The 19,592-nt window shown below is 46.3% G+C and overlaps 1 protein-coding gene across 5 annotated transcripts in view; it reads right to left on the bottom strand.

The window, feature by feature from the left end:
- Window positions 1–19,592, bottom strand: part of chd1l (chromodomain helicase DNA binding protein 1-like) — a 112,487-nt gene that overhangs the window by 29,953 nt on the left and 62,942 nt on the right. For 3 of the 5 annotated variants that reach the window (XM_045214676.1, XM_041840750.2, XM_041840754.2), the window contains 6 exons: window positions 14,232–14,380; window positions 13,841–14,028; window positions 13,609–13,707; window positions 8,610–8,680; window positions 1,281–1,395; window positions 997–1,105 (listed from right to left, as the gene is read on the bottom strand). In XM_045214676.1, the coding sequence (XP_045070611.1) occupies window positions 997–1,105; window positions 1,281–1,395; window positions 8,610–8,680; window positions 13,609–13,707; window positions 13,841–14,028; window positions 14,232–14,380 (731 nt within the window). The remainder of the gene's footprint in view (window positions 1–996; window positions 1,106–1,280; window positions 1,396–8,609; window positions 8,681–13,608; window positions 13,708–13,840; window positions 14,029–14,231; window positions 14,381–19,592) is intronic. The other 2 variants (XM_041840752.2, XM_041840753.2) reach the window with 1 other exon arrangement.

The following is a 19,592-nucleotide window of genomic DNA, read 5'->3' on the forward strand; positions in this document are numbered from 1 at the left end:
AATCGAACGCTGCTGGCACCCGCCCACCCGACTAGAATCACCACTCTCGACGGGTCTGACCTAGAGTATGTGGACAACTACAAATACCTAGGTGTCTGGTTAGACTGTAAACTCTCCTTCCAGACTCACATAAAAAATCTCCAATCCAAAGTTAAATCTAGAATCGGCTTCCTATTTCGCAACAAAGCCTCCTTCACTCATGCTGCCAAACATGCCCCCGTAAAACTGACTATCCTACCGATCCTTGACTTCGGCGATGTCATTTACAAAATAGCCTCCAACACTCTACTCAGCAAATTGGATGTAGTCTATCACAGTGCCATCCGTTTTGTCTCCAAAGCCCCATACACTACCCACCAATGTGACCTGTACGCTCTTGTTGGCTGGTCCTCACTACATGTTCGTCGTCAAACCCACTGGCTCCAGGCCATCTATAAATCACTGCTAGGCAAATCCCCGCCTTATCTTAGCTCATTGGTCACCATAGCAACACCCACCCGTAGTCTGCGCTCCAGCAGGTATATCTCACTGGTCATCCCCAAAGCCAACACCTCCTTTGGCCGCCATTCCTTCCAGTTCTCTGCTGCAAATGACTGGAACGAACTGCAAAAATCTCTGAAGCTGGAGACTCTTATCTCCCTCATTAACTTTAAGCATCAGTTGTCAGAGCACCTTACCGATCACTGCACCTGTACACAGCCCATCTGAAATTAGCCCACCCAACTACCTCATCCCTATATTGTTATTTATTTTGCTCTTTTGCACCCCAGTATCTCTATTTGCACATCCTCTCTTGCATATCTAGCATTCCAGTGTTAATACTATTGTAATTATTTTGCACTATAGCCTATTTATTGCCTTACCTCTGTGTTGTTTTTATCGCACTGCTTTGCTTTATCTTGGCCAGGTCGCAGTTGGAAATGAGAACTTGTTCTCAACTGGCTTACCTGGTTAAATAAAGGTGAAATAAAAAAATAAAAAAATAATAAAGGATACATGGAGGTGTGTACCCCTCTCGAGGACAGGTGTTTCCTGAGGAGCCTCTCTGTTCCATACCAGTTAAACCCTCTGGTGGAGTGGCCGATACGGGGGAGGTGAACGCTAGCTAGGGGAGAGGAGAGAGGTGGATGACAGGGAAAAAAGGAGACACAAATGGAATCTTTAGTGACGTGTACAGCAGAGTAAATGGTCTCTCTCTCCAACTATGCACCAACTCCAACTCCCCCCCCACCCACACACACACAGAGACATAAACAAACAGACAGACATAGACAGACTACCCTTGTTAGTCTTGGCGACCCTATAGATCTTCTGGAGTCCTTCTTCCAGAGCAGAGAGCTGGATCCCTGACAGGCTGTTGTCTCTGGCTCTCTGCTGGGCCACTACCAGAGCCACCTGGGGACAGACAGACAGACATACAGACATCACATCAGGCTGTTGTCTCTGGCTCTCTGCTGGACCACTACCAGAGCCACCTAGGGACGGACAGACAGACAGACATCACATCACATCAGGCTGTTGTCTCTGGCTCTCTGCTGGACCACTACCAGAGCCACCTGGGGACAGACAGACAGACAGACAGACATCACATCACATCACATCACATCAGGCTGTTGTCTCTGGCTCTCTGCTGGACCACTACCAGAGCCACCTGGGGACAGACAGACAGACATCATATCAGGCTGTTGTCTCTGGCTCTCTGCTGGGCCACTACCAGAGCCACCTGGGGACAGACAGACAGACATCACATCAGGCTGTTGTCTCTGGCTCTCTGCTGGGCCACTACCAGAGCCACCTGGGGACAGACAGACAGACAGACAGACATCACATCACATCAGGCTGTTGTCTCTGGCTCTCTGCTGGACCACTACCAGAGCCACCTAGGGACAGACAGACAGACAGACAGACAGACAGACATCACATCAGGCTGTTGTCTCTGGCTCTCTGCTGGGCCACTACCAGAGCCACCTGGGGACAGACAGACAGACAGACAGACAGACAGACAGACAGACAGACATCACATCACATCAGGCTGTTGTCTCTGGCTCTCTGCTGGGCCACTACCAGAGCCACCTGGGGACAGACAGACAGACAGACAGACAGACAGACATCACATCAGGCTGTTGTCTCTGGCTCTCTGCTGGACCACTACCAGAGCCACCTAGGGACAGACAGACAGACAGACAGACAGACAGACAGACAGACAGACATCACATCACATCAGGCTGTTGTCTCTGGCTCTCTGCTGGACCACTACCAGAGCCACCTAGGGACAGACAGACAGACAGACAGACAGACAGACAGACAGACAGACAGACAGACAGACATCACATCACATCACATCAGGCTGTTGTCTCTGGCTCTCTGCTGGACCACTACCAGAGCCACCTAGGGACAGACAGACAGACAGACAGACAGACAGACAGACAGACAGACAGACAGACAGACAAATAGGGACCACACAGAGCACCTGGGACAGACAGACAGACAGACAGACATCACATCAGGCTGTTGTCTCTGGCTCTCTGCTGGACCACTACCAGAGCCACCTGGGGACAGACAGACAGACAGACAGACATCACATCAGGCTGTTGTCTCTGGCTCTCTGCTGGACCACTACCAGAGCCACCTGGGGACAGACAGACAGACAGACAGACAGACAGACAGACAGACAGACAGTAGGAACCCACCACATTATTGACTGGCTTTCATCAAGCTGCCCACTCAAGAGAAAGCTTCAAACTGTAACCACTGCCTGCAACCTGATTCAGGTTATCAGTCAACCTACCAGGGTATTTACAAACAGCACAGGAATGAAATCATCAACATGTATTGATCACATCTTTACTAATGCTGCAGAAATGTGCTTGAAAGCAGTATCCAAATCCATCTGATGTAGTGATCACAATATAGTAGCCATATCTAGGAAACCCAAAGTTCCAAAGGCTGGGCCTAATATAGTGTATAAGAGGTCATACAATAAGTTTTGTAGTGATTCCTATGTTGTTGATGTAAATAATATATGTTGGTCCGTGGTGTGTAATGAGGAGCAAACAGACACTGCACTTGACACATTTATGAAATTGCTTATTCCAGTTACTAATAAGCATGCACCCATTAAGAAAATGACTGTAAAAACTGTTAAATCCCAGTGGATTGATGAGGAATTGAAAAATTGTATGGTTGAGAGGGATGAGGCAAAATAAATGGCAAATAAGTCTGGCTGCACAACCGATTGGCAAACGTACTGCAAATTGAGAAATCATGTGACTAAACTGAATAAAAAGAATTAGAAACTATACTATGAAACAAAGATAAATGACAAAGAATGATGATACCTTAAAACACCTTACATGAAATTTGGGGCAAAAAGGCAAACTCAGCCCCATCATTCATTGAATCAGATGGCTCATTCATCACAAAACCCACTGATATTGCCAATTACATTAATAATTTTTTCATTGGCAAGATTAGCAAATTTAGGCATGAAATGCCAGCAACAAATGCTGACACTACACATCCAAGTATAACTGATCAAATTATGAAAGACAAGCATTGTAATTTTGAATTCCTTAAAGCGTGGAAGAGGTGGAAAAATTATTGGTGTCTATCAACAATGACAAGCCACCGGGGTCTGACAACGGATGGAAAATTACGGACGATATTGCCACTCCTATTTGACATATCTTCAATTTAAGCCTACTAGAAAGTGTGGGCCCTCAGGCCTGGAGGGAAGCAATAGTAATTCCGCTACCTAAGAATAGTAAAGCACCCTTTACCGGCTTTTGGAAAAAATTGTGCTTGACCAGATACAATGCTATTTTACTGTATGAATGAATGAATGAATGAAAGAATGACATTTTATTTTCGTGTAAAATCGGCAATTGGCAAACCCATCCCTTATGGGATTGACACATAAACAAACATTACAATAATTCACTGTGGTAATTAAATGATAATTCTTCTTCCGGTGTTCTCTGCATTACGCATCGCATAAAGAGTGAAAAAATGTACAAATCAATACATAATAGTAAATAAGGTTATCCAAACAATAATGATATCCCTAGAGCAGTAAAATAATATACATACACACTGTATATATACACATACACACTGTATATACACATACATACATACATACATACATACATACATACATACATACATACATACATACATACATACATACAGTGGGGGAAAAAAGTATTTAGTCAGCCACCAATTGTGCAAGTTCTCCCACTTAAAAAGATGAGAGAGGCCTGTAATTTTCATCATAGGTACACGTCAATTATGACAGACAAAATGAGAAAAAAAAATCCAGAAAATCACATTGTAGGATTTTTAATGAATTTATTTGCAAATTATGGTGGAAAATAAGTATTTGGTCAATAACAAAAGTTTCTCAATACTTTGTTATATACCCTTTGTTGGCAATGACACAGGTCAAACGTTTTCTGTAAGTCTTCACAGGTTTTCTTCCATCAGCAAGGGCATTGAAGATGAAACGTGGCTGGGTCTTTCAGCATGACAATGATCCCAAACACACCGCCCGGGCAACGAAGGAGTGGCTTCGTAAGAAGCATTTCAAGGTCCTGGAGTGGCCTAGCCAGTCTCCAGATCTCAACCCCATAGAAAATCTTTGGAGGGAGTTGAGAGTCCGTGTTGCCCAGCAACAGCCCCAAAACATCACTGCTCTAGAGGAGATCTGCATGGAGGAATGGGCCAAAATACCAGCAACAGTGTGTGAAAACCTTGTGAAGACTTACAGAAAACGTTTGACCTGTGTCATTGCCAACAAAGGGTATATAACAAAGTATTGAGAAACTTTTGTTATTGACCAAATACTTATTTTCCACCATAATTAGCAAATAAATTCATTAAAAATCATACAATGTGATTTTCTGGATTTTTTTTCTCTCATTTTGTCTATCATAGTTGACGTGTACCTATGAAGAAAATTACAGGCCTCTCTCATCTTTTTAAGTGGGAGAACTTGCATAATTGGTGGCTGACTAAATACTTTTTTCCCCCACTGTATCTGGTGGTCTGTCTCCTCAGCCACATAATGCCAGGGTATATCTGGTGGTCTGTCTCCTCAGCCACATAATGCCAGGGTATATCTGGTGGTCTGTCTCCTCAGCTACATAATGCCAGGGTATATCTGGTGGTCTGTCTCCTCAGCTACATAATGCCAGGGTATATCTGGTGGTCTGTCTCCTCAGCCACATAATGCCAGGGTATATCTGGTGGTCTGTCTGGAATCAGACCAAGCGTATATCGTGGTAGAAAGGACAATAGAGGATAAAATGAGTTTCATTCTCTATTTCTTCCAGGTCACGATAGTTACAGTCTTTCCTCTTCCGTTTCACCTCAATACCGACCTGTTTCAATACGCAGAGGCAATATCCCTGATCTTACCTGCCATCTCTTGCGTTTAGGTAGGTTAAACATAATATATCTCTCACACACAAATTCACCCTTAATCAAACAAAAGGTTCTCAATTTGGGTTTATGATTCATCTCCTCCACCCATTTTTCTTTCATATTGCATCAACAGTTGTATTTGAATCATATCTATTTCTCCCTTAATTTGGTTTTCGTACAGATGTTCACAGTCAGACTGTTGGAAAAGGTCTGACATTTCAGTTGCCCAGCCTCCCCCTATGGATAGATCCCATTGAAAAACTTTACTAGCTATTCTGTCAGTTGTCATATCCAACAGTCTATTCCAAAGTCTCACCTTACACGCCTTCCATTTCCCAGGGTTCCCAGCCCATGTCCCCAGTTTGGAATACGTAGCATAACCAATATCTTTGAGTGTTTTTGTTTTTCCTATAACTCCCTGAGTCGGCCAGGGCAGATGGTCCGTATAGAAAGGTCATATGTTCATCAATAAAAAGACCCAAATATTTATAATTGCTAGTAAACTCAAGATTGTCTTCACCAAAACAAAACTGAAAAACACTTCTCTTAGTACCTGGTTTTCTAAAATGCATTATCTGTGTTTTTGTCTGATTGATCATGAGTCTACATCTGTTACACCAGTTGATGCACATAATAACATGGTCTGCAGGTCTTGTTCAGTTTCTGCATCAAAATAACATCATCAGCATATAAAAGGATACTCAGCGTTTCATCATCATATCTTACTCCAATATTTAACTGTTTAATTTATTTTGTCAAATCATTTATAAACATGGCAAACAAAGTCGGTGATAAGGCGTCTCCTTGTTTTGCACCCGAGGGTAACCAAGGGAAACCAATCTGTTCCATATTCATTAACACGCACACAAGCAATTGGTACTTTGTAAAGAGACTGAATTGCGTGATAAAATCTCCCATCTTTAACAAACTATAGGCGAAAAGATCCCTATTTACAAAATCAAAAGCTTTCTGAAAATCAATGAAACGCAAAAGGTAGGCTTCTCTTTGTGTAATCTATTTCTGATTATTGTACAGACCGCTCTATTTTTGTCTCATCAGACCACATGGGGGACCAGTATGAAAAACAAAAATAAAAAATGTATTCACTAACTGTAAGTCGCTCTGGATAAGAGCGTCTGCTAAATGACTAAAATCTAAAATGTAAATGTAAATCTATACAGGCTCTGGATTTACAGAAACCATTTTTGTTCTTCCACCAGAATGTTTTCATCCTCCAGAAAGGTCATCAGCCTGTTGTTGAGGATGGATGAATATCATTTATAGACCGTACTTAATAAACATTTTTTGAAGGTTTGGGAATGGGATTCGCTATAGACTTATACCAAGTGTATGGCAGTATACTGTACTCCAAACTAATTTGGAGCAAAATCATATAGAACGTCCATTCATTTAGGGGATTTTAAAACTTCATTAGGCAGTTCATCAATGCCAAACGCTTTCCCATTTTTTGCAGCGTCAATCACCTTCTTTACTTCTGCCACTAACAGCTCCTCATTTAAGTACGGGTTACACATATATATTAATACAGTCAGGTCCATAAATATTTGGACATTGACCAAGGTGTTATTATTGTAGCTGTCTACCACAGCATGTTGGAATTAAATAATGAATATGAGCTGAAAGTGCCGGCTTTAATTTGAGGGTGTTAACATCCAAATTGGGTGAACGGTGAAGGAATTACAGCACTTTCTCTACGTAAGCTGTCAACTTCACTATTCATTCCTTTTTCAATCCTCAGCTTCATTTGGTCCATCTTTGTAGCTAGGCTCCTCCTCTCCGTCACGAGAGTAGCCACGCTATTGGCACTTTCTTTCTTTCATAAATGAGTCTCCATGTTTTTCTCACCACTGTGTAGATTTCTACCGGAGTCCATATGTTTGAAATAATAAAATAATTAGTCATTTAGCAGACGCTCTTATCCAGAGCGACTTACAGGAGCAATTAGGGTTAAGTGCCTTGCTCAAGGGCACATCGACAGATTTTTCACCTAGTCGGCTCGGGTATTAGAACCAGCGACCTTTCGGTTACTGGCACAACGCTCTTACCCACTAAGCTACCTGCCGCCCTATAGCGGTTCAGTGTTTCTGTTATTGCCGTTCAAGGTAGATAGCCAGCTAAATGTATAGCTAGGCTAGCCAGATTACTCGCCAAACATTCCCCAACAAGTCTGTCAATTGACTGTCTTTCACCCTCACGGGATTCAGACTTCAGCAGCCTCCATTTACGGGCCGATCTCTATGTTTTAAACTTTGAAAACGTTTAAATTAAAAACGTTTTGAAAGGTCCCATAAAGAAGCAGCATAATTTTTTCACTGTGTACACCGTTTTCACAGCTCGGTCACCCATGCCTACCCCACAAGACATGCCACCAGAGGTCTCTTCACAGTCCCCAAGTCCAGAACAGACTATGGGAGGCGCACAGTACTACATAGAGCCATGACTACATGGAACTCTATTCCACATCAGGTAACTGATGCAAGCAGTAGAATCAGATTTTAAAAACAGACAGAAATACACGTTATGGAACAACGGGGACTGTGAAGAGACACACACAAGTACAGACACATGTTGTATGTGTGGGGTACAGAGATGAGGTAGTCATTCAAAAATCATGTTAAACACTGTTATTGCACACAGAGTGAGTCCATGCAACATATTATGTGACTTGTTAAGCACATGTTTACTACTGAACTTATTTAGGCTTGCCATAACAAAGGGGTTGAATACTTATTGACTCAAGACATTCCAGCTTTTCATTTCTTATTAATTAGTACAAATGTCAAAAAACACAATTCCACTTTTACATTATGGGGTATTGTGTTTAGGCCAGTGACAACAAATCTGAATTTAATCAATTTTAAATTCAGGCTGTAACAACAAAATGTGGAAAAAGTCAAAGGGTATGAATACTTTCTGAAGGAACTGAACCATTAACACTCTGACAATAAGTATGTTAGGTCATTGCACAGACACTTATCTGTGTGTTGAGAGGGTGTGTGTGTGTGTGTGTGTGTGTGTGTGTGTGTGTGTGTGTGTGTGTGTGTGTGTGTAACTGGTAGAATCTGAACCCACCTGGACATCAACCATTAGACCTAGAGGAAATTCCCTGGTGGGCTGAGGGTGACAGGCAGGTCTACCTGTGATTCTAAATCATCTCTTCTTACCTGGTCTTGACCATCCAGTCTGGACTGTTTATCATCAACAGGGAACAGCAACACAGATCCCAGCTCCAAGTCTGAAACAGAAAGATCTCTGATTTACTGGTGTGTGATGGCAGGACAGTTACAACTCGGTGTAGGTCTAAGGCACTGTACAGAGAGCAGACTGAGACGTCTAGGACCAGTGCTGCCGTACAGACAGCAGACTGAGACGTCTAGGACCAGTGCTGCCGTACAGACAGCAGACTGAGACGTCTAGGACCAGTGCTGCCGTACAGACAGCAGACTGAGACGTCTAGGACCAGTGCTGCCGTACAGACAGCAGACTGAGACGTCTAGGACCAGTGCTGCCGTACAGACAGCAGACTGAGACGTCTAGGACCAGTGCTGCCGTACAGACAGCAGACTGAGACGTCTAGGACCAGTGCTGCCGTACAGACAGCAGACTGAGACGTCTAGGACCAGTGCTGCCGTACAGACAGCAGACTGAGACGTCTAGGACCAGTGCTGCCGTACAGACAGCAGACTGAGACGTCTAGGACCAGTGCTGCCGTACAGACAGCAGACTGAGACGTCTAGGACCAGTGCTGCCGTACAGACAGCAGACTGAGACGTCTAGGACCAGTGCTGCCGTACAGACAGCAGACTGAGACGTCTAGGACCAGTGCTGCCGTACAGACAGCAGACTGAGACGTCTAGGACCAGTGCTGCCGTACAGACAGCAGACTGAGACGTCTAGGACCAGTGCTGCCGTACAGACAGCAGACTGAGACGTCTAGGACCAGTGCTGCCGTACAGACAGCAGACTGAGACGTCTAGGACCAGTGCTGCCGTACAGACAGCAGACTGAGACGTCTAGGACCAGTGCTGCCGTACAGACAGCAGACTGAGACGTCTAGGACCAGTGCTGCCGTACAGACAGCAGACTGAGACGTCTAGGACCAGTGCTGCCGTACAGACAGCAGACTGAGGCGTCTAGGACCAGTGCTGCCGTACAGACAGCAGACTGAGACGTCTAGGGACCAGTGCTGCCCGTACAGACAGCAGACTGAGACGTCTAGGACCAGTGCTGCCGTACAGACAGCAGACTGAGACGTCTAGGACCAGTGCTGCCGTACAGACAGCAGACTGAGACGTCTAGGACCAGTGCTGCCGTACAGACAGCAGACTGAGACGTCTAGGACCAGTGCTGCCGTACAGACAGCAGACTGAGACGTCTAGGACCAGTGCTGCCGTACAGACAGCAGACTGAGACGTCTAGGACCAGTGCTGCCGTACAGACAGCAGACTGAGACGTCTAGGACCAGTGCTGCCGTACAGACAGCAGACTGAGACGTCTAGGACCAGTGCTGCCGTACAGACAGCAGACTGAGACGTCTAGGACCAGTGCTGCCGTACAGACAGCAGACTGAGACGTCTAGGACCAGTGCTGCCGTACAGACAGCAGACTGAGACGTCTAGGACCAGTGCTGCCGTACAGACAGCAGACTGAGACGTCTAGGACCAGTGCTGCCGTACAGACAGCAGACTGAGACGTCTAGGACCAGTGCTGCCGTACAGACAGCAGACTGAGACGTCTAGGACCAGTGCTGCCGTACAGACAGCAGACTGAGACGTCTAGGACCAGTGCTGCCGTACAGACAGCAGACTGAGACGTCTAGGACCAGTGCTGCCGTACAGACAGCAGACTGAGACGTCTAGGACCAGTGCTGCCGTACAGACAGCAGACTGAGACGTCTAGGACCAGTGCTGCCGTACAGACAGCAGACTGAGACGTCTAGGACCAGTGCTGCCGTACAGACAGCAGACTGAGACGTCTAGGACCAGTGCTGCCGTACAGACAGCAGACTGAGACGTCTAGGACCAGTGCTGCCGTACAGACAGCAGACTGAGACGTCTAGGACCAGTGCTGCCGTACAGACAGCAGACTGAGACGTCTAGGACCAGTGCTGCCGTACAGACAGCAGACAGACGTCTAGGACCAGTGCTGCCGTACAGACAGCAGACTGAGACGTCTAGGACCAGTGCTGCCGTACAGACAGCAGACTGAGACGTCTAGGACCAGTGCTGCCGTACAGACAGCAGAGACTGAGACGTCTAGGACCAGTGCTGCCGTACAGACAGCAGACTGAGACGTCTAGGACCAGTGCTGCCGTACAGACAGCAGACTGAGACGTCTAGGACCAGTGCTGCCGTACAGACAGCAGACTGAGACGTCTAGGACCAGTGCTGCCGTACAGACAGCAGACTGAGACGTCTAGGACCAGTGCTGCCGTACAGACAGCAGACAGACGTCTAGAACCAGTGCTGCCGTACAGACAGCAGACTGAGACGTCTAGGACCAGTGCTGCCGTACAGACAGCAGACTGAGACGTCTAGGACCAGTGCTGCCGTACAGACAGCAGACTGAGACGTCTAGGACCAGTGCTGCCGTACAGACAGCAGACTGAGACGTCTAGAACCAGTGCTGCCGTACAGACAGCAGACTGAGACGTCTAGGACCAGTGCTGCCGTACAGACAGCAGACTGAGACGTCTAGGACCAGTGCTGCCGTACAGACAGCAGACTGAGACGTCTAGAACCAGTGCTGCCGTACAGACAGCAGACTGAGACGTCTAGGACCAGTGCTGCCGTACAGACAGCAGACTGAGACGTCTAGGACCAGTGCTGCCGTACAGACAGCAGACTGAGACGTCTAGGACCAGTGCTGCCGTACAGACAGCAGACTGAGACGTCTAGGACCAGTGCTGCCGTACAGACAGCAGACTGAGACGTCTAGGACCAGTGCTGCCGTACAGACAGCAGACTGAGACGTCTAGAACCAGTGCTGCCGTACAGACAGCAGACTGAGACGTCTAGAACCAGTGCTGCCGTACAGACAGCAGACTGAGACGTCTAGAACCAGTGCTGCCGTACAGACGTCTAGGACCTGTGCTGCCGTACAGACAGCAGACTGAGACGTCTAGGACCAGTGCTGCCGTACAGACGTCTAGGACCTGTGCTGCCGTACAGACAGCAGACTGAGACGTCTAGGACCAGTGCTGCCGTACAGACAGCAGACTGAGACGTCTAGGACCAGTGCTGCCGTACAGACAGCAGACTGAGACGTCTAGGACCAGTGCTGCCGTACAGACAGCAGACTGAGACGTCTAGGACCAGTGCAACACTTTTTACTTAACGTTATTGAGGGAATTAAGAAGCAAAATGTGGTTTTCCATCAAAATAATAATTATTGTGAGCCAATTAAGGAGTTTGCATATGTCGCAAGAGAAAATATAATTTTCCATCAATGGATGTCGATTTAACTCGTTTGACCGCTTTCGATTGGCATGTACAGTACATAACTATAGATAAATCCCACAGGACAGTTTGAGTGATGAAAGTCGGACAGAGGATCTCAATCTCTGCGCAAGAAACACTTGGACGAACTTCAATGGCAACTTTGCCTTATTCTATGCCAGATATTAAGACTACAAACCGTTTTAAATAGCTAGGCACAGAGCCAGGGTCTCTGACAGCGCCCTGTGAAATGACCCGCTGTAAACAACAAACACTGTTTTCTCTTTGATTAGCATTCGGGTTAATGTGTTTCCAGGTCTGTACTGTGGTGTGGCGTCAACACATTGTATATCAGCTTACACTGGACATCATCATAGGGTTAGAAAACGACCAGAAATAAACTGCACAACATGGAAGTGTCAATTATCACTTAGCAACAGCTATGGAGGAGAAAGTCTCTGGACATTCAGACAGACTGGCCCTACTCTCTATAGACACACTCAGTGGCCAGTTAATTAGGTACACCACCACGTTCTCAAAATGGTTCACTCCTACAGACAGTGAGTCACGTGGCCGTGGCTTGCTATATAAAGCAGGCAGACAGGCATCCAGTTACTGTTTGAACGTTAGAATGCAATACACCCAGTCACTACAAAGATACAGGCGTCCTTCCTAACTCAGTTGCCGGAGAAGAAGGAAACCGCTCAGGGATTTCACCATGAGGCCAATGGTGACTTTAAAACAGTTACAAAGTTTAATGGCTGTGATAGGAGAAAACTGAGGATGGATCAACAACATTGTAGTTACTCCACAATACTAACCTAAATGACAGAGTGAAAAGCACTTAAGTAATGCTGCAAAAAATGTGGAAAAGCAATTAACTGTTAGTCCTGAATACAAAGTGTTATGTTTGGGGCAAATCCAATACAACACATTACTGTGTACCACTCTCTATATTTTCAAGCATAGTGGTGGCTGCAAAAAATTACAATTGAATCAATTTTAATCCCACTTTGTAACACAACTAAATGTGGAAAGAGTCAAGGGGTGTGAATACTTTCTGAAGGCCCCGTTTTCCAGCTCCAGGAAGGCTATACAAGTGCCACATATTTGATTTGCAATGACTCCAGTGATATCGTCATTTTTAACATATTTATTGTATCATATTGTAGGCCTCCTTGTAGCTCAGTTGGTAGAGCATGGCGTTTGCAATGCCAGGGTTGTGGGTTCGATTCCCACGGGGGGCCAGTATGAAAAATGTATGCACTCACTAACTGTAAATCGCTCTGGATAAGAGCGTCTGCTAAATGACTAACATGTAAAATGTATCAAATGGTGGCTACAATAGAACATTATATTTGATGGCCAACCGATGCAATTGTCTCATTCTCCACATGAATGGCAGTGTCATTGTGGACTTTTCCCCGATAGCAGAAGTATCCGAGGGAGTTCCATAACATCACTTTCAAATTTCCAATCGCGCAGCGCTCGAGACCCAACAACTGAGCGTGCGTAAAAAACTTAACTTAACTTGCTTGATTCGGTTTTCCATAAAGCAAAGTCGACATTAGAATGCAGTTAAAACCACCTCTTCTGAGTGAATGTATCTAACGCGCCTAGTCGATTTAAATGGTTTTCCAGTGTGTTTGTCGACGTTATTTCAGTTCTAGCACGTTCATATTTTTTATGGAAAAAGGGTTTGTGACCCTAGACGATGTGAGCTCACCTTTCATCTTTCCAGCCAGTTCATATTGTTTCCGAGGTTCATCTGAACGGTTCTCCAGTGCTGTGAAGAGACCACCTCTACCCCACCGGCCCGAGTCATCTGCAAGATGCCAGGGCATAAACACAGACATTGAGATTTTCAATACAATGTTTTCATGTTTGCATGAAATCTCTTTCTTTGCTGTAAGCAATGTAATAAGCAAAAGGACTTTTAAATCAGAATGATTCCATACCAACACAGTGCACTATGATGGCGTCTTCCTGGCTGGCGTGGGGGTGTGTGACATCACCCAACACGTAACTAATAGCAGAGTGTTCTGAATCAGTAGAGGTCACACTGAGGTCATCAGCCTCTTCTTCCTCGCTCTCCACAGAGGGTAGACACAGGCTCCTGTACCCACTGGACTCCCACCATGCCATCCTGCAACACACACGCCTCATTACAGGAGAACTAGAGTCTATGTTGCAGGATGTCTATCCCACGATCCGGGTCGTATTCATTAGTGCACAACGTTGCAAACTGTAGCAAAACAAGTTTTATTTTGGTAAAATTCAGGTAGTCCCTCCCTGTTACAGTCAGTTTTTTGCTGTTTTGTTTCTAGTGAATATGACCTTAGTCCTTACTTCTTCCTGTGTTTGTTCTCCTGTAGTCTCCTCTTCTTGTCCTCCTGTAGTCTGGCCCTCTTAGCCGCAGCCTCCTCCCTCCTCTCTTTCAGGTCAGTCTTAGCCATCCTCTTCCTCAGGGGGGCCCCCAGGGGCCTGGACAGACACACCTGAGGGGCCACTGAACATCAGCCAAGAGACATATGTTGTCCCCCAAATGGCAACTTACTCCCTAAGTAGTGCACTACTTTAGACCAGGGCCCATAGGACTGTAGTGCACTACTTTAGACCAGGGCCCATAGGACTGTTGAAAGTAGTGCACTACTTTAGACCAGGGCCCATAGGACTCTGTTGAAAGTAGTGCACTACTTTAGACCAGGGCCCATAGGACTAAGTAGTGCACTACTTTAGACCAGGGCCCATAGGACTGTAGTGCACTACTTTAGACCAGGGCCCATAGGACTGTGGTAGTGCACTACTTTAGACCAGGGCCCAGAGGACTCTGTTGAAAGTAGTGCACTACTTTAGACCAGGGCCCATAGGACTGTTGAAAGTAGTGCACTACTTTAGACCAGGGCCCATAGGACTGTTGAAAGTAGTGCACTACTTTGAGACCAGGGCCCAGAGGACTGTTAGAAAGTAGTGCACTACTTTAGACCAGGGCCCATAGGACTGTAGTGCACTACTTTAGACCAGGGCCCATAGGACTGTAGTGCACTACTTTAGACCAGGGCCCATAGGACTGAGTAGTGCACTACTTTAGACCAGGGCCCAGAGGACTCTGTTGAAAGTAGTGCACTACTTTAGACCAGGGCCCATAGGGACTGTTGAAAGTAGTGCACTACTTTAGACCAGGGCCCATAGGACTGTTGGAAAGTAGTGCACTACTTTAGACCAGGGCCCAGAGGACTGTTGAAAGTAGTGCACTACTTTAGACCAGGGCCCATAGGACTCTGTTGAAAGTAGTGCACTACTTTAGACCAGGGCCCATAGGACTGTTGAAAGTAGTGCACTACTTTAGACCAGGGCCCATAGGACTCTGTTGAAAGTAGTGCACTACTTTAGACCAGGGCCCATAGGACTGTAGTGCACTACTTTAGACCAGGGCCCATAGGACTGTTGAAAGTAGTGCACTACTTTAGACCAGGGCCCATAGGACTCTGTTGAAAGTAGTGCACTACTTTAGACCAGGGCCCATAGGACTGTTGAAAGTAGTGCACTACTTTAGACCAGGGCCCATAGGACTGTTGAAAGTAGTGCACTACTTTAGACCAGGGCCCATAGGACTGTTGAAAGTAGTGCACTACTTTAGACCAGGGCCCATAGGACTGTTGAAAGTAGTGCACTACTTTAGACCAGGGCCCATAGGGACTGTTGAAAGTAGTGCACTACTTTAGACCAGGGCCCAGAGGACTGTTGAAAGTAGTGCACTACTTTAGACCAGGGCCCATAGGACTGTTGAAAAGTAGTGCACTACTTTAGACCAGGGCCCATAGGACTGTTGAAAGTAGTGCACTACTTTAGACCAGGGCCCATAGGACTGTTGAAAGTAGTGCACTACTTTAGACCAGGGCCCAGAGGACTGTTGAAAGTAGTGCACTACTTTAGACCAGGGCCCATAGGACTGTTGAAAAGTAGTGCACTACTTTAGACCAGGGCCCATAGGACTGTTGAAAGTAGTGCACTACTTTAGACCAGGGCCCATAGGACTGTTGAAAAGTAGTGCACTACTTTAGACCAGGGCCCATAGGACTCTGTTGAAAGTAGTGCACTACTTTAGACCAGGGCCCAGAGGACTGTTGAAAGTAGTGCACTACTTTAGACCAGGACCCAGAGGACTGTTGAAAGTAGTGCACTACTTTAGACCAGGGCCCATAGGACTCTGTTGAAAGTAGTGCACTACTTTAGACCAGGGCCCAGAGGACTGTTGAAAGTAGTGCACTACTTTAGACCAGGGCCCATAGGACTCTGTTGAAAGTAGTGCACTACTTTAGACCAGGGCCCATAGGACTCTGTTGAAAGTAGTGCACTACTTTAGACCAGGGCCCATAGGACTGTTGAAAAGTAGTGCACTACTTTAGACCAGGGCCCATAGGACTGTTGAAAAGTAGTGCACTACTTTAGACCAGGGCCCATAGGACTCTGTTGAAAAGTAGTGCACTACTTTAGACCAGGGCCCATAGGACTCTGTTGAAAGTAGTGCACTACTTTAGACCAGGGCCCATAGGACTCTGTTGAAAGTAGTACTACTTTAGACCCAGGGGCCCAGAGGACTCTGTTGAAAGTAGTGCACTACTTTAGACCAGGGCCCATAGGACTCTGTTGAAAGTAGTGCACTACTTTAGACCAGGGGCCCATAGGGACTGTGTGAAAGTAGTGCACTACTTTAGACCAGGGCCCATAGGACTGTTGAAAAGTAGTGCACTACTTTAGACCAGGGCCCATAGGACTGTTGAAAAGTAGTGCACTACTTTAGACCAGGGCCCATAGGACTGTTGAAAAGTAGTGCACTACTTTAGACCAGGGCCCAGAGGACTGTTGAAAAGTAGTGCACTACTTTAGACCAGGGCCCATAGGACTGTTGAAAAGTAGTGCACTACTTTAGACCAGGGCCCATAGGACTGTTGAAAAAGTAGTGCACTACTTTAGACCAGGGCCCATAGGACTCTGTTGAAAAGTAGTGCACTACTTTAGACCAGGGCCCATAGGACTCTGTTGAAAGTAGTGCACTACTTTAGACCAGGGCCCATAGGACTGTTGAAAAGTAGTGCACTACTTTAGACCAGGGCCCATAGGACTGTTGAAAAGTAGTGCACTACTTTAGACCAGGGAGCCCATAGGACTCTGTTGAAAGTAGTGCACTACTTTAGACCAGGGCCCATAGGACTCTGTTGAAAGTAGTGCACTACTTTAGACCAGGGCCCATAGGACTCTGTTGAAAGTAGTGCACTACTTTAGACCAGGGCCCAGAGGACTGTTGAAAGTAGTGCACTACTTTAGACCAGGGCCCATAGGACTGTTGAAAAGTAGTGCACTACTTTAGACCAGGGCCCATAGGACTGTTGAAAGTAGTGCACTACTTTAGACCAGGGCCCATAGGACTGTTGAAAAGTAGTGCACTACTTTAGACCAGGGCCCATAGGACTGTTGAAAGTAGTGCACTACTTTAGACCAGGGCCCATAGGACTGTAGTGCACTACTTTAGACCAGGGCCCATAGGACTGTAGTGCACTACTTTAGACCAGGGCCCATAGGACTGTTGAAAGTAGTGCACTACTTTAGACCAGGGCCCAGAGGACTGTTGAAAGTAGTGCACTACTTTAGACCAGGGCCCATAGGACTGTTGAAAAGTAGTGCACTACTTTAGACCAGGGCCCATAGGACTGTTGAAAAGTAGTGCACTACTTTAGACCAGGGCCCATAGGACTGTAGTGCACTACTTTAGACCAGGGCCCATAGGACTGTTGAAAGTAGTGCACTACTTTAGACCAGGGCCCAGAGGACTGTTGAAAAGTAGTGCACTACTTTAGACCAGGGCCCATAGGACTGTTGAAAGTAGTGCACTACTTTAGACCAGGGCCCATAGGACTGTTGAAAAGTAGTGCACTACTTTAGACCAGGGCCCAGAGGACTGTTGAAAAGTAGTGCACTACTTTAGACCAGGGCCCATAGGACTGTTGAAAAGTAGTGCACTACTTTAGACCAGGGCCCATAGGACTGTTGAAAAGTAGTGCACTACTTTAGACCAGGGCCCATAGGACTCTGTTGAAAGTAGTGCACTACTTTAGACCAGGGCCCATAGGACTCTGTTGAAAGTAGTGCACTACTTTAGACCAGGGCCCATAGGACTGTTGAAAAGTAGTGCACTACTTTAGACCAGGGCCCATAGGACTGTTGAAAAGTAGTGCACTACTTTAGACCAGGGCCCATAGGACTCTGTTGAAAGTAGTGCACTACTTTAGACCAGGGCCCATAGGACTCTGTTGAAAGTAGTGCACTACTTAGACCATGGGCCCATAGGACTCTGTGAAAGTAGTGCACTACTTTAGACCAGGCCCAGAGGACTGTTGAAAGTAGTGCACTACTTTGGACCAGGGCCCATAGGACTGTTGGAAAAGTAGTGCACTACTTTAGACCAGGGCCCATAGGACTGTTGAAAGTAGTGCACTACTTTAGACCAGGGCCCATAGGACTGTTGGAAAGTAGTGCACTACTTTAGACCAGGGCCCATAGGACTGTTGGAAAGTAGTGCACTACTTTAGACCAGGGCCCAGAGGACTGTTGAAAGTAGTGCACTACTTTAGACCAGGGCCCATAGGACTGTTGGAAAAGTAGTGCACTACTTTAGACCAGGGCCCATAGGACTGTTGAAAGTAGTGCACTACTTTAGACCAGGGCCCATAGGACTGTTGAAAGTAGTGCACTACTTTAGACCAGGGCCCATAGGACTGTTGAAAGTAGTGCACTACTTTAGACCAGGGCCCAGAGGACTGTTGAAAGTAGTGCACTACTTTAGACCAGGGCCCATAGGACTGTTGAAAAGTAGTGCACTACTTTAGACCAGGGCCCATAGGACTGTTGAAAGTAGTGCACTACTTTAGACCAGGGCCCATAGGACTGTTGAAAGTAGTGCACTACTTTAGACCAGGGCCCATAGGACTGTTGAAAGTAGTGCACTACTTTAGACCAGGGCCCATAGGACTGTTGAAAGTAGTGCACTACTTTAGACCAGGGCCCAGAGGACTGTTGAAAGTAGTGCACTACTTTAGACCAGGGCCCATAGGACTGTTGAAAGTAGTGCACTACTTTAGACCAGGGCCCAGAGGACTGTTGAAAGTAGTGCACTACTTTAGACCAGGGCCCATAGGACTGTAGTGCACTACTTTAGACCAGGGCCCATAGGACTGTAGTGCACTACTTTAGACCAGGGCCCATAGGACTCTGTTGAAAGTAGTGCACTACTTTAGACCAGGGCCCAGAGGACTCTGTTGAAAGTAGTGCACTACTTTAGACCAGGGCCCATAGGACTCTGTTGAAAGTAGTGCACTACTTTAGACCAGGGCCCATAGGACTCTGTTGAAAGTAGTGCACTACTTTAGACCAGGGCCCATAGGACTCTGTTGAAAGTAGTGCACTACTTTAGACCAGGGCCCATAGGACTGTTGAAAGTAGTGCACTACTTTAGACCAGGGCCCATAGGACTGTTGAAAAGTAGTGCACTACTTTAGACCAGGGCCCATAGGACTGTTGAAAAGTAGTGCACTACTTTAGACCAGGGCCCATAGGACTGTTGAAAGTAGTGCACTACTTTAGACCAGGGCCCATAGGACTGTTGAAAGTAGTGCACTACTTTAGACCAGGGCCCATAGGACTGTTGAAAGT

This window comes from Coregonus clupeaformis, unplaced genomic scaffold (genome assembly GCF_020615455.1).
Source record: "Coregonus clupeaformis isolate EN_2021a unplaced genomic scaffold, ASM2061545v1 scaf0295, whole genome shotgun sequence".
Lineage (NCBI taxonomy): Eukaryota > Metazoa > Chordata > Actinopteri > Salmoniformes > Salmonidae > Coregonus > Coregonus clupeaformis.